The following is a 22,394-nucleotide window of genomic DNA, read 5'->3' on the forward strand; positions in this document are numbered from 1 at the left end:
GACACGTACCCAAAAGCCAATATCCCTAACCATCCGGTAGTAGTACACAAAGCATCAACCCCATATTTGGTATGTTAAGGTTATGTACCTTAAGCTGGTGGATTTTTTTTCTTCAAATAAATAATCCATACAATTTTAATACAAACATATTTAAAAAAATCAAAATATAGTACCTTCTAAAGCATTTCAGGCAGCTTTTTCTTTATCAATTTATAAAATATTTTTAAAATGATTAACCACATACAAAATCATTCAATTCATAATACAGTTAGGCTAGTGATCCATATCCTCAATCATGCATGAAACTTTATAAAATTCAAAATTTCAAACAATATATCAATGCGGCAATGCATAGAGTCGCACTTCTGGGTCGCGGCCCGCGGCCCACTAGATCAGGTTTTTCGTTTTACTTTTTACCAAAAAGAAAGAAAGTAAGAAAAAAAAAAAAAGCAGCTTTGCTCAGTGTAACACTATTTTGACTCTCATTTGGCACGCGAAATGAATATTATGACAAAAGAAGTATTTTTTTATAAGATATTGCCAGGTTTCTACGTAATTCAACCATAGATATTTTTAACGACCAGTGTAAATTGGTAGATGCTTATCAATATTACTTTCGTTTTCTATTCTCGTGCGTAATTTAACTATTTAAACCGGGAGGGCACGGACTTCCCTCTTTTTTTTTTTTGTTTTTTTTTTTTTGTTTTTTCGGGGGGAGTTGGAGTGGCCATTAAAACCGGGCGAGGGTCCGAGGGAGAGATGGGGCGAATGGTAGGAACCTTCTGGAACCACACAACCAATAAAACGAAGGCTCTTGTACCCTCTCGATTTTCTCTTCCCTTCTCTTCCCCCAATTAAGCGCGGTCTCGGTCTCGGTCTCCTCGTGCTGCTCTCCTCTAAAAAGTGAGTCATCCGGTTCTCCCGATCTCTTTCGTTGCTCTGTTCCACCATTTTTTTTTTCCTATCCTTCCATCCCTTGTTGAAATCTAAGGAAAAAAAGTGACTGAAATTTTGCAGATTCCTGGGATCCAATTCGAGAGGGCCTTATTCAGAAATGGAGGATGCTCAGGATCGGAATAATCAATCCAATGGTGACCCCTCTCACTCTTGTTAGTGTCAGCCATCAGATTCCAGATATCTTTTATCACTTATTATTATTAGTTTGCGGGGGTTGGGGGGGTTGGTGCTAATCGTAGTTGCTCATTTTATTTCTGGAATGTCTCTGCTAGACCATAGCAGTTCAATTCAGCAGTCCGAGATTGGTACATCTTTGCTCAATTCAAAAATGTCTGTTTCAATTTTTATCTTACATGACAGGAAGATTAATATCAAATAATTTTGTAGTGCACATACCTAGGTTTGAATGTGTTCGCTTTTCGTCTCATTCTAATCCCATCTCCTTTCATTTTCTTCTTTTCTTGTTTGTTCTCGACATCTTTTTCGTTCATTTCATGGCATTATCTCTCAAAATTGTTTAACATCATAACCAGCAGACCAGCAAAGTTGGGCTGACCTTATCTTTTCACCATGATGATCAATAAGCAGTTTTGCCAATGTTCTTGAAGTCTAGAAAAAAAACATTGATTCGTGTTTTGTTTTGTTATGAGTTTGTACGGAATAAAATGAGGGGCTGAAGATCCTCAACTTTTTGGACCCTCATTTCAGACGATGCAGAGTGACAGTGATCGTTAATGCTGTTATTCGAATGTTGAAAGACACATAATTTTCATTCTTACGTAGTTCTTAGATACTTAGTAGGAATTGGATATTTTACTTCCTATTCAAGCTTCTGTTTAGTCTATACTTTTCTTTTTTATCTTGTAATATATCCAATAGCTGTATTGTTATGCCAAGGACAGTATATCTCCCCCCCCCCCCCCCCCCCCCCCCCCCCTCATTTTAATAAATTTCCTTACACACCTGTTTCATATAATACACATTCAAGATCTCTCTGGCTAGACATCTATATTATTTATTCCATGCTTTTATTTTGTTCCTGATTCTCCTCCTAAGTTTTACTTTAGGTATTGCTTTATGCTTATGTCTTTGAATTGGTTAATATTTTCTGTTCTGTTACTTGCTGACATATTTATTTGGTAGGCAATCATATATATGGTTTCTTTTGGATCTATTGAAATTTAATAGTCACCCTGGATGCGTAGTTTTTCATTCTATATGCATTGTGTAGATCCGAATGATGATAATGATATCATCACTGAGAGTGCCGCAGTTGTGCGTGATGAACCTCCCCAAGATGACAAAGGACCCCCGAAGATTGACTGTGAGATGGAAGTCCTTCACGACAAAGTCAAGAAGCAAGTAATTAAGGAGGGTCATGGTCAGAAGCCGGCAAAATTTGCGACATGCTTTTGTAAGTGCTGTATGGTTAGGTCTACCATGTCTTGTCCCTTGAATGAAGTTCACAAGCTATTTAGTGGCATTGTGGTTTCTTTTATTTGAAGTGATGCTATGATTATGTTGCGAAAGGTTTATGTGCATAGTATTTAGATGGCTGTTTCCCTTTAGTTTAATGATGCATCAATTTTCAGCTTTTCATGTGATAAAGAGGCAATGACAAATACCTTAATCTTCAAGTTTTATTTGATTTATGGGGGTTTGCTATTTATGCTAATACTGAGCATATGTGATGCATGGAAGGGTTGAAATGCACATACTAAATGTTAGTTTTGGATTTATAAATCTACTTGCCTGATGACCAACATGCATGTTTTTCAGTCTTAGTCATGCTTTTTGAGAAGGATGTAGGAGAGTATTTGTGAGATAGAAGTGATTTACTAAAGATGTTTCACATCTTCCCAGGCTCTGTAGTTGGTTCATAGCAAATTTCTTCTGACCCATCACACCAATGTTGTCCAAGCTGGGAAAAAAATATTCAGAATAGTGACCTCTTCTATTAAAATCAGTTGTAAACACAAGAGCTGTATCCTGATATGGGCAAGCTCCAGATCAAACAGGCGATTGAGTCTTCTGATAACGCATTCCCAACCTGTTTGACCAATCTTATCTGGTCCTAAGAAATCTGCTATTTGGCAATAGCCTATTGTCTGGAAGACAAGCTCTATATTTCAGGCATTTGGTGCTGTTAGAAAAGAATTCTATCAGTTTAGTCTGTTTGTCCAAAAACCAAGTCTAAAACCAACTCTAAGTTGGAGTCTTTATATGCTATTGGTTGGGATGAACTTTTTGCACATATATACATTATAGTGTGGTAAGACTGAATGTCTCAGACAATTGTTCATCAAGTCAAAAGGAAACCTCAAGTGTGTTTTGGCATTTACGCATGAGGTTTTGAAAAGCAAAAACCTTTATTGGTTAGGTCTGGCCCAGTAATTTTTCTTTTATCCTTATTGTTCTTCCTCAGTTTTGTCTTCCAAGTAGCCGACTAGCTAGCAATTAGGATAATTACAATTTACAACTTAAAATAGGTAAGAAAATGGAAAGCCAAAACATGACAACAATTTATAGAAATAGAAAAATTATAAAAAGGATTGTAACACAACTTAAGCAGCAAATAACAATAATTGATATAAGAAAATTGGCATCTTCATGTGGCAGAGGAGGCAGTATAGCAACAAGTTTAGGTGCAAGAGGAAGAAGAGGGGAAGAAGTAAGCAGCAACGGCCGAAAGGTGTGAAGGGTGAGGAAGGACAGTTAAGACAATAAGAAAAGAAAAGAGATATGACACATTTGGAGCATCGGTGGAAGAGGCCCGGCAAGCATAGGGTGGCGGAAGAGTCGTTTGGTAGGGTCAAAAGATGAGAAGCAACAATAGGTGTCACGCCCCAAATTCAGGATATAACACGGCCATGCTACCAAGGGTTACAACTCACGATAACACAAAATCAACCATTACATTTAGCCCATAAATCCATCACAAATAAAATATAATAAAAGAATTTAATTCCATCATCTATTAAATAACAAATTAAACCTTGGTTCGGAGCATCTAAATCCAAATATAATTACCAAACCCATAATCTGCAATAATTATTAAGCTACAAATTCATAACCAACTAATAAACTAAATTTCTTCTATAAAATCAGCAAGCTTGCTAACGCAAACTTCAAGCCTGAACCATCCTTCGTCCTTACTGGCCCTAGTCGTCTGGAGAGAGAAAAATAAAAATAGATATTTGTGAGCGACACAGCTCAGTAAGCACATCTTATGTAGGAAAAACATGATAATTTGAAAAATAATAAGGAGCACAATATCTACTTACCTCTTTCGTCTTAAACTTTCAAACTTCGTTGGGTAAATCTGCTAAACCTATTTGAAAAAAATATTAAATGCAAGATAAATTTCTATTTAATGATTTTAATCGAATTAAAATAATAAGGAAAGGCGACGGTTAGTCGGGTGACAGTGTTTGGCGGCCCCGGATAGGTAAGGTTTAAGCAACTTGATCAATGAATCATGAGGTATGGACTTGATAGTCAACTTTAAATACCACGTAATAGCACGTATCTTGTAGGATAGTAATTGCGGGTATCGATTCACAGGGATTGGGGTACGGTTGTTTTCTTAAAAATAATATTTGAAAAAGAGAGTTTGTGAAGAATACTACACTAAGCAATTTAATAAGGACTGTAATAAAAAATGATATGAGTAGAAGAGCCTAGGGCAAGGAATTCACTACTAAGATCGTAACAAGGATTATTTGTATTTTAATTCGTTCTTGGATTAACATGCAAATTGATTACAAGCCCTATAAGCATTCAAATAAAAATTCACTTAAGTAATTTTAGGAAAACCCATCTTCAGTAGGTATGAAATGTCTACCCTAAAATAAGGTGGCAGGACATTGCATCTTCCTTAAGCATGGATTATCTTTATACTCACTCAGTGATCATGAAAAATAGTTGTACGAACATCATATTTAAAATCACAGAGATTAAATATGAGATGAAAGAAAAATATTCATTTAAGAGTAAGAGGATTCATACAACTCCAAGAACAAAAATTAAAGATACAAAATCCTTATTTCTCTGTTAGAGCTTCATCCAGCCCCAGTGACGGAACTCAGCCTTCCATAGGATTGTGGATAGCAGCAGCACAGAGGGCTTCCATCACCTTCCACGTCTTCTTCTCTCTCGGTCTTCTGTGGGAACTCCAATAAGAAGAGTGAATGGGATCAGCCGGGGAGAATCAATGCCCCCTGTTCACGTCGACTCCCCTTTTTATAGGCTGCCAACTCCTTCTCTACTCCCCTCTTGAGCTGATCCGGTCGCTGGTGATGCGGCTTCAACGCAGAGGAGACGTGGATGTTTGAGAGGATTTCGGAGGGATGAGATGGTTGGGAGCGAGCTGGGAGCAGGGGATGAGCTTGGGACGTTGGGAGGCCGTAGAACCTGGGATCTAGCCTTGGAAGCTTATCCACGGATGCTGAGAAGTTAATCGCGAACGGTAGGAAGTTGTGGACGCGTTGTAGGATGCATCTGGTTGCGATCACTCGAGCGGGGGACGCTGGGATCAATCCGAAAGAAGCTGGGATTTGAGTTTATCCCGTGGATCATGCGGAGGATCTTGGTTCTATTCTTTGGATGCGGCAGATCACCCACGGTTGGCTGGGTCAATCCGGGAGAAGAGGAGAGTTTGAATTCGGCTAATGGCTGATCTGTGGGATAAGGATGATTGCGAACGGATTCGTGAGCTGGGAGGAAGGCTGCGGACGACTTACGATCGCGGGAGAGAGGAATCCGGAAGAAGAGAATCATGGACGTGGGACCTTTTGCATGCATCACGGGAGGATGGGGCATGGCGAACGGCTGGGAGGCTTGGGATTTACTGGGACGAAGTTGTTTGGGATGCTCACGGGATGAAGATGAATCGTGGAACACCCGGTCGTGGGAGGAGATGGGATGCTGGGACGTGATCCACGGAATGGGGAGAGGATGAACTCTGTTCTGTTTTTGTGGCTGGGAGAAATCTGGAATGACTCCGGGTGAAGAGATGGCTCCGCGCGGACAGGAGGAAGGTTGGATTTGTGAACGAGATGTGAGGAGGGGTTGTGGATGGCTGGATTCATGCGAATGAAGGATGTGGCTATAGGATGGACTCGGAACAGGGGAGAGGACACGTGAACTTGGGATGGCCACATGCTGAGAAGGGAATTTGGGAAGTTTGGACACGTGGGAAGACTTGTTTTTGATGGGTGAATGTGTGAAGAAAAGGGAAGAAATTGATGAAATGCAGTGTGGGTTTAAGCATCATTCAATTGGGTTTGACTCGACCTGTATACATAAGGCTTTTAATCAATAAATAATCAAATCAAACTTGAATTACCTTTATTAATTTATTATAATGCAATGATGAAGGAAAACACATTTTCTCATGTTTTGATTTAAAATATGTGCATAAAAATAGGGATAAGTGCTATGTAAAATAAATTAATTTATACATTATTTAGCACTTATCAGGACTCGTTCGACAGGGTTCATCAATAGTGGTTTAGGGACATTCAACAGAGCCGGGATAACCGGTCCGGTAGGCGGCCCGAGTGCCAGAGCAGTTTAGGCCCTCTTTGCAGGGGTCAACTCAAGTTTGTAGAATAGGTAGACGGGACTCTATATTGGAATTCATGGGTCTGTTTAGAGAGAGAAACAAGTAGATGCGAGAGAAAGAAGAGAGAAAATAAGAGAGAGAAAGAGAGGGATGGGCTCTCTCTTTCCTCTTCTTCTTCGTCTCTTCTTTTCTTTCTTTCTTCTTCTTTTATTGGTAAATAGGGGAAGGAAGAGGGTGGACTGGTGGCTGACTATGGTGGTCCGACGAGGTGGCAGTTGGCGGTGGGGACATGTGGCGGAGGGCGGCCGGCCGGCCAATCAAACCAAAAAACAAGGCCAAACAGGAAAATTTCTTGGCTCGGTGATTCTTGGGTCTCAACCCACTCGTCGGCGGCTAGGGATCCGACATCTGCTAGGGGCCAACTCAGAGATTGGGGCTAAGGTCTCGACAATGAACATCGCCGGCGGAGGCGGCCGGAAGAAAAAGAAAAGAGAAAAAGTAGGGGTTTTTGTTCTCGGGTGGTTTTCGAAAAAATAGAAGCTGGCAGCGGGTGGTTTAGGACTATGGAGAGAATAGGAAGAAAAGAGAAAGAAAACCAAGGCTTTACCTTGCTTCGGCGAGCTCTCTGACCTTGATTCCCGACGGGCACGGTGACGGGAAGCCATGGACTCAATGGGAGAACAGAAGACAGACAGTGGTGGTCGACATTCGATGACGTTGGAGGGAGAGGGGCCTTTTAAAGACGGAGGCAAGCCTCTGACTACTCGTGGGAGTTTGACTCCTACTGCGAGTCGATCGGGAGTCTTCTTCTCCACCATTTTTCTTTTTTACTTTTGATGGAAACATGGGCTGGGCTAAAGCCTAGTCGGGCTAGTCAAGTGGACCGGGCCTTGACCAGGCCATCACAATGGGAATGACCAAGGAGATGGAGGAATTTTATTGGAAGAAAATTGTTCTCCTATGTGGCCCATGATGGAGCACGTAGATTGGGACATCATTGCTGATGAACACCAATTTTGTGATATTTCAAAGATGCCGTAACTTTTGAATCCAACTATGGGGAAGAGCTTATTCTTATTAAGCTATAATTTATCTTTGTCATCATTGTTCAAAGTAATGCGAATTACCTTTCATCAACTGCATCTAGTTGTGGTTAGGATGGGTTCATTGTATTGCTGCATGTAGCAAACCTCGTCCTTGGTTTGCCTATATGGCTATCTATAATTGGCACAACTTGCATTACTAAGAGTTCTTCTTGTCTCATGAAAGATTTTTAAAGAATTAGTGATGATCTGTGTTTATTGTACAAGTTTTTTAAGTCTGTCTTTGATGTGGCAGTGCACTATAAGGCATGGGTTGCAAACTCTTCACACAAGTTTGAAGATACCTGGCAAGAACAGCGACCAGTTGAACTTATCTTGGGAAAAGGTATTTCATGTCATTATATTTTTCAATGCATCTTTTGTTTTTACAGTAACTCCTATCTTTGCTGTTTCTCTGCTCTCATTCTTCTCTTAGCGTCCCAAGCAGCATGGAACTTGTATAGTTGGTTCTTGACTTCCCATGTTGCTTAATAATGTCTATAGATCATTTCTGCCTATTAATCCTGTCTCACATGGATATTTTATCAATATTACAAAGATTCAAGTGTTGTTCCAAAACAATAAAAAAAAGGGGGGTTCTTCTGGCTCAATTTCAAGTGGTGCCATGCTGTATTTACCTGTCAGTTTGGAATGGGTTGATATCCTGCATATCTGCTGGAAATTGCATCAGACTTGCCTGCTTTCCACCTGCTGCACCAGTTCGGCATCAGTGAGCCCTCTATGTGATCATATTGTGCCAATACATGGAAAAAATCAACAGAATATGCAATGCTCCATGAGTAGCTACTTTGAAAATGCACAAGCTAGAAAAATCTATGATCCTATAGAGATCAATTATGTTTAGCTTCAAAATGATGAATAGACTTGCTTTTTAATTGTAAAAGGCATAAGTTATTCTCTTGAGCACTTTTTGTTATATTAGCAACACCAAAACATTAAAAGATACTATTTATTTTTAAAAAAAGTTTCAAGTATCTACTTCATTGGTATGTATAGTTCTGCATTTTGATGAATACACCCCGACAGCAAGCCATGCTGACCAATTCTTGGTCCCCAAAATACATAAATTTGCTTGTGTTGCCTAGCTGTACTATGCATTTTATTATACTATGCAACAATACTGTCAACCATGGTCCTTAGTAAGTTATCCTAAAATTAACTACTATATAGAAATTAAGTATATGTTCTTTTAAGAGTTCACGAGCACTCTGGTCCCCATTCATGCCACCTAAGAGTAACAAAATGTCTTATAAATTATGACATATTATAACATCATTAATATCCTATATTCACATTTAATTTCTTAAGTGTGCTTTAATTTACTATTGCATATATGAAGATGATGTACGGAATTAAATGAAAGAAATGCGACAAACTTCTCATGCGTAGGAAGTGTAGAGAAAATTTTAAATCACATATTGAACCAAAGAGAACTTAAACTGTATAGTTTAACAAAAATGTAAAGCGAGATGATATCTCGAGATGTATTACATGTTTTCTGAATAAGAACAAAAAACAGGACCTTAATAAATCAGATTGTTGTAACAGATAGAAAATTATAAATCACATTAAAGTTTTACAAAGACCTTAACTGACAAGAAGTTTCAATGGTTGACTCAAAAATGAAGAAAACTTCAATGAAAATCTTATAAATAGATTAAAGCATACATGCCCATTATCATTTAAGAAACAAGGACATGAGCTTAGCCTAGAATTTTGTTTCATAACCACATCAAATGTTAATGAGGGCGTGAGCTTAATCAATTACATTATCGTAGTTTTATTTCAGATCAGGCACTCCGTGCCTTTCTTTCTCTTCATATATTTTATAGAAAGAAACATATTGGAAGTGATCAACTAAAAGTAAAAGAAAATTTTGTATTTTATGTGTATGTGCATGTATATGCATTGTACACATAATATATGTATATGTATGAAACACATATCTTTTTTTTCTTTTTTTGGAAATCCTCTGATGCAATTGTTAGGAGTTGGTTGATTCTGTTAGCCTTTATGAGCAGCTGGAGAGGGTAAGGAGGTCAAGGATAAGGCTGTCTATTCCTCCACCCACCACCCCCCACCACCACCACCCTTTGCTGCGGGAAGATCACTCCATCTTTAGCCCTGGTCATAGTAGCCATGGCTGTTGATCTCTATTACTGCCTAATATATGGGTTCTCTCTTCTGCTGGTGGCTCTCTTTTGGTGTTACTGCCCTGGCAAAGGCTACGGCTACATTCATTTTCCTTGCTTCCTCAATATCCACCTATGCCCCCATTACCTCCCTTCCCCATTTCGTGATTCTCACGCCTTACCCTGTTTCCCTGGCCAGTGGCTCCAAGTTTGAAATATTGGTATCTGGTAAAAAAGTAGGAATTCTGATAGTTTAATGTAGGAAATTGTGAGCATTCAAACCATGTAACTTGTGCATTCAAATGCATTTGCCTGTATCCTTTTCTGAGTAATGAACTAAGAGATATATTATAGTTGGGGGACAGGTAAAGTTTTTTCATTCCCTGCTCTCCTCTCACCAGAACAATTTTAGTGCAGAACTGCAAGATAAGGCCTCTATGAACTCAAATATTATAAGAATACGTAGTCACACCAAGGTGTTTCTTGAAGGAGGATATGGAACCTTGTTTAAGTATAATTTATTTCTATCTGGAAAAAATCATTTCCTAACAGGGTATACAATGGTATACACAAGGGCTATCTGATCCATGAGCTTAAAATCTTGTTGTCAAGAAACTAAATAGATGAAGGGAAAAACTCATACGGTCTAATTCAATTAATGACTAGGCTGATGCCTTATGACTGTCAAAATGGAATTTTTTCATGGATTGTTAATTATGGCCATATAATGTCAAAGAATTAAATAATTAAAAATTATAAATGTAACTTTCAAGCCTTATTCCAACTATTTTTAGTTAGCCTTATGGATCCTTTTTCATGAAGAATTCCTGTTTAGGACCAATATGTTCCTGATTCTATTCCAGACTTAATTTTTTCTTTTATTACTTTTAATCTTGACTAAATAGTCCTAGAAGGCTAAAATCAATATGGTGAAAACTTTGATATGATTTCAAAGAATTAAAAAAAAAACTAGAAGTCTCATGGAAATTTTAGTTCTGTTCCACACTAATACTGGAAGAACTTGAAATTGGCCATGTACCTGAGCCATGTCGTAGACTGAATCACTTCTTTTCCTATATAAGTGATCAACTAGTGAGAACTCTGTATTCATTCTTGAATTGATTAGGGAGAAATAATATGTAGCATAGAAATAATTCTGACTCTGCTTATGCCACAACAGAAAAGACAGAAATGACAGGGTTGGGCATCGGTGTGGCAAGCATGAAGAGTGGGGAGCGTGCGCTGTTGCATGTGGATTGGGAACTAGGCTATGGAGAAGAAGGAAGTTTTTCATTCCCAAATGTCCCCCCTATGGCAGACCTTCTGTATGAAGTTGAGCTTATTGGTTTTGATGAAGCTAAAGAAGTATGTTGCCTCTTGTTTATTGCTACTGTGGCATCTTATATCAATAATCGTCTCTTGTTTTTTGCTATTGTGGCGTCTTATATCAATAGTCTTCTAATGCTTGGTGTGTTTATATTGCCAAATTTGTATGCAGATTTTTATTATAGGTGAACCTTGAAGCTTAGATAATTAAAAATTTAAGCTTGATATATTATTGTGAGTTTGTGACATATGTCTGTTAACAGGGGAAAGCCCGAAGTGACATGACAGTAGAAGAAAGAATTCAAGCAGCTGATAGAAGGAAAATGGAAGGAAATTCTTACTTTAAGGAAGAAAAGCTTCAGGAGGCCATGCAACAGTATGAAATGGTTATCAACTATATGTCCCTTGGATTTCTTCATTTTTGTCCTCTTTTGTAGTTACAAGTTTTGTAGGAAGTCATAATGAACTTTTCCTTCGTGTCAGGCAATAGCATATATGGGCGATGACTTCATGTTCCAGTTATTTGGAAAATACAGAGACATGGCCCTGGCTGTTAAAAACCCATGCCATCTTAACATGGCTGCATGCATGCTCAAGCTAAAGAGATATTCAGAAGCTATTGGACAATGTAGCATCGTACGTTTATTGATTAAGTTGGTTTATAATTGCTTGCATTACTTTGTGCTTCTTTTTTTTTTTCTGATCATTGCTTGACAATGACAGAGACCTGGTAAATAGATGATTCCTATATGCATGTTATATTTGAAGACTATGTTTTTCAAAAATTGTTTTGATTTTCTGTTTAAAAGATACTATCATATAGTTCGTCTTTCCTTTTCAATATTTTCTATTAAAACCCACCTCATTGTTTCTTTTCTAAAACAAAATTTCTTTTCAACTCCCATGGAGAAGTAGCATAAGGTAATTTTGTTTTCAAGCATTTTGTACCAGTTGTAGAGTGTTGACATCATGTTGAGGACTCGTTGCAAATAGTTCTCATTCAAAAAAGTATAACATGAACCAGTAGGTTGACCATATCTAAATGAGACTAAATAGTGCTTTGTGGAGTCATAATATTTAGCTATAAGGTGGGTACAGATATACGCACTAGGTTTTGCAAAGCTAAGAATTATGGTATGCCATACTGTACCGAACCGGACAGTATGGGCCGTACTATACCAATTCGGTACTGGTATATGGTACGGAAGGCGTACTGATACTCAGTACGCCAAACTGGATCCCATACCGGATGTATTGACATAGTGACAAGGTGGCACCGGTAATGGGGCTCAGTATTGAGATGCCATACCTTGCTAAAAATATTGAATTGGATTCATGACAAAAGTGTGGTGATTGAGTAGTAAATAACGAAACTTGGGGAAGCTTAAAAGTTACACCACAAGTGTTTGAGGGGATGGAGAACTAATTGAGCTTGTGCGAGAAGGTCTCAGTAGGGTTGGATGGAAGTTGTAAGATTGGAATTGGAAAAGTATTGTCTATTAAGGGTGAGCTTTAATAGGAGCAAACCCCCAGTGTAGTAAGCCTTGTCAGTGTTAGCTACTGTTATATTTTAGAACTTGGTTTCCTTTGTTCTTATTTACCTTATGAAAAGGAAATATACAATTCTGTAATGAAACATCAATCTTTTTTATGTTTTCTTTTTCACCTCGTGTCTATTTTACATGATCGTCGTAATTGTTGAGAGCTGGTGCTGGTTGGTTCTATATTATATTACTATGTTGTAAGAATGAAAGGAATGATTGTCATTCTATTCTCGAAGTAGGGCATTTGAGGGTTATACCATTTTCATTTTTGTTTACATAAATGCGGTCTTGATCTTGAAACTGTTAAATTTATAAATACTGTGCACTGATTGGAGTTTTGTTGCTATTGAAGTTTGGAGTATCTTCTTTTGTTTGAACGTCTTATAGCACCAAGAAATCCATGTTAGCTGGTGTCTTGGTGAGAGAAATTTTTGATGTCACTAAATTTTCAAGCGCAATGGGCTTTCAGGTGTTATCAGAAGATGAAAACAATGTGAAAGCATTATTCAGACGAGGAAAAGCTAGAGCAGAACTTGGTCAAACGGATGCTGCCAGGGAGGACTTTCAAAAGGCAAGAAAATTTGCCCCAGAAGACAAGGCTATTGCGAGAGAGCTGAGGCTGCTCGCTGAACATGACAAAGCTATCTATGAGAAGCAGAAAGAGATTTATAAGGGGATTTTTGGAGACAGGCCTGAACCCAAACCCAAGAGGTTGAGTTGGGTAGTTGTTTTCTGGCAATGGCTTGTATCACTGATTTGCAGCCTATTCAAGCGCCGACAGCCTAAAGCTGACTAAGCATTATGTGGTAAGCACTAAGCACCAAATGAGACCATTGAAGAACTGGTACCATTTTGTCAGGATGTCTGATCTTCCATGCTTGCTATTTTAATTTCTTTCGAATCCCATAAGGATCGCGCATTGCTTGTTTCTTCATATTTTGTTAGTGTTGGTGCTTGTTTTTCGTATTGAATAGAAAGGGCACTCTCTCTCTCTCTGTTACACACACACACCCCTTTCTTAGTGCTAAATTTGGGTTTGTGTGAATAAATCGCTTTAATGGTGGTGGGCACTCTATGATCGTTTAGAAACAATTCCAATTCTATGCCGGTCACAGATGCATGTGATGCAATCAATCCAAATACCGAAATTTAATGCCTTTACAACCTTTTATGAACGCAAGCTTCTTAAAAATCCCACATTTTCTCTGCTGTTTAACAATAGCAAGCTGTAAGGGAACCATGTATCTTGCAGGCACCTCTGCATGTTTTACATGTAAACTTTTGCACGTCTGATTTGCGTGAAGTGAAATTTTAGTGGGCTACATGCTAAAGTAGTTTGTGATGGTGGGACTGAAGTTTGCTTGGAAAGACAGCTCCTTATAACTTGCAAATGTGATATCATCTTTCCAGTTAATCTCTAGGAGAGGGAGGCGTGGATGTTTTGTGTAAATTATCTTCAAATCCTGAAGAGATTAATAACTTTGTAACATTTGTACGCCAGATGGAAAAGAATCCCGAAACATGCTTTTGTTATGATGTTGAATCTGTATTTGAGGACATGGCTTATGCTGTTTGTTTTACGAAGTCTGTGCATATACGAACAAATTCCATGAGTCAATGTAGAATCTGCAATGCTATTTACCTTTCATTAACTTTTACATATGTCCTTGGAAGAGGTGGTGCTATAATTTGCTGCAGCATGAATCTATCATTTACTAGCTCTACTAAGTGAAGAAAGTCAACATTGACAAGGACAACAAAAGCATGAAACCAGTTAGTTATAGGACATGTCATTGGAAATATTAGAGAAAAGAAACGATAAGCCAGGTCTCACCTTTAATTGCGAAGTCTTGGTTTGTATTTAAGTAAGGTGGTTTTCCTTGTGGTGTCTGAAATTCTTTTTAGAAGATTTTAGTCTCTCTAGTCTCTCTCTCTCTCTCTAGTTTTCATGGAACAAAAAACTGGCCACATAGGGTATTTCAAGCAGCATCTTGGAATTTCCTTTCTCGCTGCTTGGTTATGAGGCTTAATTATGATGCTGCTTTTGTGTGCAACAATAGGGAATCCATCAACAGGTGATTCATCATGATGGTTCTTGAATAATAATCAGCGAAAGTTATTCTGAAAAAAAAGGTCTCTTTGGGTGGTTGTGGGGAGTGTAAAGGGCAAGTGGTATTGCCGGTGCCTTCTCGGCCCCAATCAGCAGGTGTTGGTAGGCATCCACTAGCCGAAGCCACAAAGTATGCCTGATTTCTCCATTTATATCATCTGCGACATTGCCTTGATCAAACACAAAGCAAAATCATTGCATCAACTGCCACACCAAAGGGTCTAAAAATTCTCCGAGACCACTTTATAGGGAATCAAACTTATGACTCTCTATAAGTGGTTCGTACCAAACATTTTTTTATAACCTTTTTTTTATAAAAAAAATATAAGCAGAAGAGTGACAACTCCACCTAGTTTCATTGAGAAGAAAATGGTTGCGCTATAATTTGCTGCAGCATGAATCAATCGTTTACTATAATAACTGAAGAAAATCAACATTAACAAGGACAACAAAGACACAAAACTAGTTTGTCATAGGAAATGTCAAAGTAACGATGAGCAGCAGCAAGTTCAAGTAGGTCTAAACCTTTATTTAATTGCCAACTCTTAGTTTGTGCTTTGAAAGAGCAAGGGGTGATCACCCCCTTTTGCTCCAAAACTTTTGGCGGTGTGCTAGAGAGTGTACCTTCTTATGGGCTAGTTATATTTACCGTAAGACCAATAGAGCGGCGAATATGCTCTTCTCTTTTTGGGATATTTTGTTTTTTGATTCTGCTGGATGTATTCATACGAGATTTGTGTGAGTTGGTCGACTTATCAAAAAACAAAAAAAAACATGAGGTGATGAAAAGGATGGGCAAATGAAATTGATCCAATAGGTGTGGGACCACATAAAGTCCCCGCAGGCCATTTGTGTAACGAGATTCCTTGGCAAGATGAGCAAAGTTTAAAGCCATGAGGGCCCTTGTTGTTTCTAAGTTGTGGGACAACCCATGACCTCTAAAGCCAAGTCCCCTCCTCCTTGTCTCTCTAAACGGCCAATACCCCAGCTCGATTATTGACTTGGACCAACATACCTTCTCGCTTTATCTTTTTGAGCGTACCAAGGCAACTTACTAGGGAGGGCTCCTCCATCCACCACTAGAGCTGGCCTGTCCCACAGTCTTAATCAAAGGCTGTTAGTATAATAACATTTGTAGATTCACAAACAAATTCATCTTTCTAGTTTATGTCATTCATTTTTTTTAACAAGCTTTTGGAAACAGGCTGAGTAAGCAAGTCATCGAGTGTATTCTTAAAAATTTCATCCCTGAGCAGCTTTAAACTGTTTTTGCTACCACTTTAGGAAATGGCAAAGAACATAGGCGCATCGCTGATGCTCTGGGCTGCATGATTGTCTGCAAAAATTTCTAATGTCCGGCGTATGTCACATTCTAATCCTGTTTATATTTCATTTATCATTTGAGTTTCTTTGTTGCAACAAATCTTTATTGGTGGAATGATGACAAGAGATGAATGAGCTAAATTTACAATTTGATCTATGATAAAGATGGAGACGTTTAGGGGTCTTGGGAAAAAAACATTTCACGAAGATACGATGCCTAATACTCGCAAAACTTCAATTAAGTATCGCTATATATATATATATATATATATATATATATATATATATATATATATATATATGCTGTGCAGCTAATAATGAGGTCATCATGGTAAAACATAATTCACTTTCTTCTATAAATGCTTGGCAACAAAGCAAATCTGGCATGAGAAATTAGCCTAAGACACGCCATTTCAAAACATACCTGGCTCATTGGTCTTCGAGAAAGGGAAAAAAAAAAAAGGAGTATGGTCCATGAAAAAATAAAAAAATAATTTATAGTTGATTGGAGTTTAAAAAAGATAAAAAAATATTTTTTATGGGAATAAATTTTTTATATTATGGCCTTATTTGGATGATTGGGTAGAAAATTTTTTAGGATTCGTGATTTGGAATAATACAACATGCAAAATTATAGGATTATAAGTTGGGCTAGATTTATATTCATAAATACACAGATCTAGCTTTAGAGTTGGCCGTTCCAAATCCTATAGAGTTGAGGGATTTTTTTTTCTCTCTATAAAATTCGGGCCGTCCCACTCCAAAACAAGTCTTAGGTATTTATGAACACAAGCCTAGTCCATCCTATAATTCCATAATTTTATTGGTTGTACGGTTTAAACTACGAACCCTGTAAGATTTTCAGTCTAATCATGCAAATAGATCCTTCATGAAAAAAAATTATGTGGGATATAGAAAAGTGACTTTTCCACATGATGAAAATTAGAATATTTTTTCTCTCAAAGCATCTTTTAGATTGAATGAGATAAGATCTTTTCTTTTATTAAAAGCACAATAGGTATTTTATATAATTTTTTTTAGAAAAATAAATTTTTAACCAAACATAAATCATGATTTATGAAACCTATCTCTTTTCGAGCATCAGCTTTTTTTTTTTTTAGATATTTTAATATTTTTTTTTCCCATCGAACCATACGATCCTGCAGAAGCACCAAACATACTGTACTTAGATAGGGCAAACAAGCGGTGCGCGTGATCAAGCTAATAGTCCGAAAATGGGTTTCCCCTGGCTCCTAGAATCCCTAGTCCAGAACAGGTGCATCAAGATATTTTTTAGTCTTCGATGTAGTGTCCATGTAGAGCCTAAAACTAGAATAATATATACTCAAGTCCCCTGTTTCACGGGCGAAAATGTGGACATCGGCAGCAAGAAAAAGCCGAGTTAGGGAGCCGTCTTTCCAAACAGAGGATCCAATGTCCCGATACTAAAGCCGGAAGACAGGCGCGACCCCCGAGAAAAGGCCAGAAAAATGCAGCCAGAAAACATATGGCCAATCCATATTCCCTGTTCATCGAAAGAAATATGCTCTGTTAATGAGATGCTACAGTCTAATTTGTTGCGATTTCACTCGACTCGCATCATGAGAATAATATATTCTCAGTTGTACTTATCTTGTCACCAGACCTAAGATGTACAGTAGAACAATAATACAATCAACCTATGTTCTTTTTTAAAAAAAGGAATAAACAAGTTCAGCATGTGTAAACATCCATTCTCATTGTCCAAGTTTACATGAAGATACGTTACCAGTATGACCCACAGCTTAATACTAGTCTAGAATGAAAGTGGACGAATTAATTAAGGTTACTGTTTTTTCGCCTCTTCAGCTCCCATAATCTATTAATACTTTCTCCTGTTTTTTTGTTAAATATTTACTTCTAATCAATGCTTTAAATAATGCATCACCTTATTAGATCACTTGTAGTGTCATCTCGCTATTACCTCGTGGAAGTCAGTGATTGGTTAAGAAATACCAAGAGCACGGCACCTATCTTTTGGGCACTGCACCAATCTGGGACAGCACTCACAAAATAAACTCAATTCTAAGCAACTGCAGCTCGGGTGAAAGCTTAGAAATTAGAATCTCGAGAAGCACAATTGCACAGACCTCAACAAAAAGCTCCCAAAAGACGACACTCATTTAGCGGGAGATAAATTATTTTTAAATTAAGCCTCGCTTGCACTGGTCTGAAGCATTTTTTTGGTTGCCACATCTTGGTCAATGGTCAAAGGTTAATGGACCAAAAAAAAATAATAGTCATAGATTACCGAGATCTAGGGATATCTCCAGCCTCGTCCGGGTAACGACCGCCCACCGCGGTCGCTGCCCACAACATCAGCCTTTGGAACTGTTGGTCCCATTACCAATCGGCAATACGCCATTAATCCGTCCTTGTAAGACAAAAAAGAATTCTTCGCTGTGAGGAGAGTCAAATGACATACTCATGGCGTCGAGCACTAGAAATCTGATCTCTACAGTTCATTTCTGCCTTTTTGCATTGAGAATAACCTCTAGGAACCCATCTCAATTGGTAAAAAGTTTTTAAGAAATATTTAATGAATTCTTTGATAGGGAAAAATGGGCGAGAGAGAGAGAGAGAGAGAGAGAGAGAGAGGAGAGAGAGGTCATGTCAACCGTAGCAGGCCCCAATGGTGTACTGCTGTGCTGCTGCTCCACCCATGGCCCAACTACTACTCACTCATAGATGAAACGAGACTTCTGTGATGTCGCTGCAAAAGGACTGGGTGCCACGCCTGTTTCTGGCTTCCGGTCTCCTTCAACACATCCCCACCCATCTCTTCTCCTTCTCGTGTTTGCCTCTTACAAAGCTTGCTGTTTGCTTTTGTGCCCAACTTTTTTTTTTTTTATATGTTCGATAGAAGCATCAAGGAAGGGACCAGGATTTCTTTCTAGGTATCCTTCACTCGTCCACCCAGCTCAAGCTGCTGTCATTTTGTGAATCATGTAAATATCTCTCTTGTATGCTTTGGATTTGAGGGGGGGGAGGGGGGGACTAGTGATTCTCAAAGGGAAATCAACTCTTCCTCACAGGTGTGGGCTTGTTAGATGAGAGATGGGTCTCCACCAGCCCTCTAAATGTATGTCTTGAAGCAGAAAGTGGAAAGAGATTGTTTCTCTGAAGAAAAGAAGATATAGAACATCATCTATATACCAAAAAGAAGAGGAAGAGGAAAGAGGGTACTGGCTCTGCCAATGGCTTCTTTTGGCTGCTGCTGTTTTGCTCTTCTGATGGTTAGTCTTCTACTTGGAAGCCAGCCAGCCACTGCCCAGCTTCAGGATCAGCCCACTATGGTGGCTCTCCAGAGAGAGCTCATGGTGGCGGACTGGGAGCTCAACAGCACAAGCTACTGCTTCTGGCGCGGCGTCACCTGCGGCGGCCCGAACCAAGCGGTGGAGGCGCTCGACCTCCCTCGCCGCAACCTCCGAGGTAACATCTCGCTCATCTCCGAGCTCATGTCATTAAAGCGGCTGGATCTTTCCGGCAATTCCTTTCATGGATCAATTCCTTCTTCTCTTGGAAATTTAGCCATGCTCAAGTTCCTCGACTTGTCGATGAACAAGTTTGAGAACAGGATTCCATCATCTTTAGGCAAAATCAGAGACCTCATATCATTAAATCTTTCGAACAACTTCCTCTCGGGGGAAATACCCGATGAGTTGAAGAATTTAGAGAGGCTTCAGGAGCTTCAGATTTCTGGGAACAATCTTACTGGCTCCATTCCTGATTGGGTTGGCAACCTCACTGATCTGAGAGTCGTTTCGGCATATGAGAATAGTTTGGTTGGTGTGATTCCCAGAAATCTGGGCTCGGTTTCTCAGCTTGAGGTGGTGAACCTCCACTCCAACCTGCTCGAAGGGGCGATACCAGAGAGCATTTTCAAGTCGGGGAAGCTGCAAGTTCTGGTGCTGACTGTAAACAGATTGAATGGCAGCCTTCCCAAGTCGTTGGGGAACTGCAAAGGCCTCTCGAGTCTTCGAATTGGAAACAATCAGCTCGCTGGGAGCATTCCTGCGTCCATTGGCAACGTTAGCAGCCTAACATACTTTGAGGCAGACAACAACAACCTCTCTGGAGAGATTGTTCCAGAGTTTGCACAGTGCTTGAACCTCACGCTATTGAACTTGGCCTCTAATGGCTTCACAGGGACCATACCTGAGAGGCTCGGGGAGCTGAAGAACCTCCAAGAGTTCATTGTCTCAGATAACAGTCTCACAGGCGATTTCCCAAAGTCTATCCTCAGGTGCAGGAACCTTAGCAAACTTGACCTGAGCGACAATCGATTCAATGGAAGCCTACCTGAAGACCTCTGCAGCATGTCGAGACTGCAATTCCTACTTCTGGATCACAACTCCATCAGTGGAGAGATTCCTGGGGGAATTGGGAACTGCGGAAGGCTGCTCGAGCTGCAGATGGGCAGCAACTACCTGACTGGTAACATCCCACCTGAGATCGGCAAGATCAAGAATTTGCAGATAGCTCTAAATCTTAGCTTCAATCACCTCAGAGGACGATTGCCTCAGGAACTGGGAAGGCTCGACAAGCTGGTCTCCTTGGATGTCTCCAACAACCAGCTTTCTGGAGGCATTCCATCGGAACTCAAAGGCATGCTGAGCTTGATAGAAGTGAATTTCTCAAACAATCAGCTCGCCGGCCCGATACCAATCTTTGGTCCATTTCAGAAGAGCCCTCGTTCAAGTTTTTCAGGAAATAAAGACCTATGCGGTGATCCGTTGGAATCTAACTGTGGGGATTATTTTGGATCGGCCGATGGTTCGGACCGACACAGGGTGTCCTACAAGATTGTATTAGCTGTTGTTGGATCTGGTTTGGCTGTTTTCGTGGCGGTATCGGTTATTGTTGGCCTGTTTATGCTGAGAGAGAGACAAGAAATGGATGCCAAGGCTGTCGTGGTTGCAGGGGAAGTGGTTGTGACTCCTCCACAAATAGCTGCTGGGAATGTCTTTATTGAGAGCTTGATGCAAGCCATCGACTTTGACAGTGCTGTCAAAGCAACCTTGAAGGATTCAAATAAATTGAGCAGCGGGACATTTAGCACCGTCTATAAGGCAGTGATGCCATCAGGACTTGTTCTTTCAGTCAAGAAGCTGAAATCCGTGGATAGATCGGTTGTTCACCACCAGAATAAAATGATAAGGGAGCTTGAAAGGCTTGGAAATCTTTGCCATGCCAATCTGATGAGGCCTATCGGTTACGTAATCTATGAGGATGTCGCCCTCTTGCTGCACCATCACATGCCTAATGGAACACTAGCGCAGCTCCTCCACGACACCACGGGCACTGGGTTCGATTCCAATTGGCCAAGAAGGCTGTCCATTGCTGTTGGAGTTGCTGAAGGATTAGCCTTCCTTCACCACATTGCCATTATCCATTTGGATATATCATCTGGCAACATTTTTCTTGATGCTGATTTCAATGCTCTGATTGGGGAGATAGAGATATCCAAGCTCTTGGATCCATCAAAAGGAACTGCAAGTATCAGTGCAGTGGCTGGCTCCTTTGGTTATATTCCTCCAGGTAATCTTTTTTTTTCCTCCTTTTTCTTTCATTTCTTTCCATATACTGAGCCCAAAAGAAGTGCAGTGCTAGCATGTTGTTCATTACCAATCTCTTTTGACAGAATATGCATACACAATGCAAGTTACAGTGCCAGGGAATGTTTATAGCTTTGGAGTGGTGTTACTTGAGATCCTAACATCTCGATTGCCGGTCGATGAGATCTTCGGGGAAGGGATAGACCTGGTGAAATGGGTCCATAGCGCATCAGGAAGGGGCGAGACTCCAGAACAGATAATGGATGCGAGGTTAAGTACTGTCTCATTTGCTTGGAGAAAGCAAATGCTGGCAGTTCTGAAGGTTGCGATGCTCTGCACCGACAGCACACCAGCAAAGCGGCCTAAGATGAAGAAAGTATTGGAGATGCTTCTTGAAGTGAAGGAAAATTAGATGTAAGATTTTTTAGAAACTTCTCCAACCCTTCATTTGAGGTTTATGTGATGATAGGTACAAGGTTCAGAACACTTAGTTGATTGGAGCTTCTGCTATGCTTCCACTACTTGCAGGTTAGGCTTGAAAGTAGAACTTAAATTCTTGGGGGGAGAAGGGTGGGGAAAAAAAATGCTAGAACTTGTACCGTGTTTCAGCGAAAGCCGAATCAAGATTTCTGTAATTACGGTTTATATTGAATTTGATGGTGAATTTGTTGTGAGAAGAACATCTTGTGATGCAACGGTGCCTATCTTTGAAGTCGATGGATGTCAAACAAAAAAT

The 22,394-nt window shown here is 39.6% G+C and overlaps 2 protein-coding genes across 4 annotated transcripts; both read left to right on the forward strand.

The window, feature by feature from the left end:
* The first annotated feature begins 749 nt into the window (after positions 1-749).
* On the forward strand, positions 750-14,208 carry LOC103696296 (peptidyl-prolyl cis-trans isomerase FKBP42). 3 transcript variants are annotated; one of them, XM_026800838.2, is made up of 9 exons: positions 750-903; positions 1,018-1,109; positions 2,189-2,371; positions 7,862-7,951; positions 10,939-11,123; positions 11,348-11,470; positions 11,568-11,720; positions 13,098-13,434; positions 13,881-14,208. In XM_026800838.2, exons 2-8 carry the CDS (start codon positions 1,055-1,057, stop codon positions 13,422-13,424), a joined length of 1,116 nt encoding a protein of 371 aa, XP_026656639.2. In that variant the 5' UTR covers positions 750-903; positions 1,018-1,054; the 3' UTR covers positions 13,425-13,434; positions 13,881-14,208. The 3 variants fall into 3 exon arrangements, with proteins under 3 accessions (XP_026656639.2, XP_017695902.3, XP_008776088.4); XM_017840413.3 differs by lacking the exon at positions 13,881-14,208 and having other exon boundaries at positions 13,098-13,623; XM_008777866.4 differs by lacking the exon at positions 13,881-14,208 and having other exon boundaries at positions 1,018-1,091; positions 13,098-13,623.
* A 4,314-nt stretch (positions 14,209-18,522) lies between these two features.
* On the forward strand, positions 18,523-22,353 carry LOC103696298 (leucine-rich repeat receptor-like tyrosine-protein kinase PXC3). Its single transcript, XM_008777869.2, has 2 exons — positions 18,523-21,641; positions 21,745-22,353. Exons 1-2 carry the CDS (start codon positions 19,298-19,300, stop codon positions 22,068-22,070), a joined length of 2,670 nt encoding a protein of 889 aa, XP_008776091.2. The 5' UTR covers positions 18,523-19,297; the 3' UTR covers positions 22,071-22,353.
* Positions 22,354-22,394: the final 41 nt, after the last annotated feature.

This window comes from Phoenix dactylifera, unplaced genomic scaffold (assembly GCF_009389715.1).
Source record: "Phoenix dactylifera cultivar Barhee BC4 unplaced genomic scaffold, palm_55x_up_171113_PBpolish2nd_filt_p 000130F, whole genome shotgun sequence".
NCBI classification, from domain to species: domain Eukaryota; kingdom Viridiplantae; phylum Streptophyta; class Magnoliopsida; order Arecales; family Arecaceae; genus Phoenix; species Phoenix dactylifera.

What these genes read in the sequence shown, in the direction of transcription:
- LOC103696296 (XM_026800838.2), top strand. Translation starts at nt 1,055, where the DNA reads ATGGAGGATGCTCAGGATCGGAATAATCAATCCAATGGTGACCCCTCT. An exon ending in CCATGCAACAGTATGAAATG is followed by an intron (nt 11,471 to 11,567) that starts GTTATCAACTAT and finishes CCTTCGTGTCAG; the next exon opens with GCAATAGCATATATGGGCGA. An exon ending in CTATTGGACAATGTAGCATC is followed by an intron (nt 11,721 to 13,097) that starts GTACGTTTATTG and finishes ATGGGCTTTCAG; the next exon opens with GTGTTATCAGAAGATGAAAA.
- LOC103696298 (XM_008777869.2), top strand. Translation starts at nt 19,298, where the DNA reads ATGGCTTCTTTTGGCTGCTGCTGTTTTGCTCTTCTGATGGTTAGTCTT. An exon ending in CTTTGGTTATATTCCTCCAG is followed by an intron (nt 21,642 to 21,744) that starts GTAATCTTTTTT and finishes CTCTTTTGACAG; the next exon opens with AATATGCATACACAATGCAA.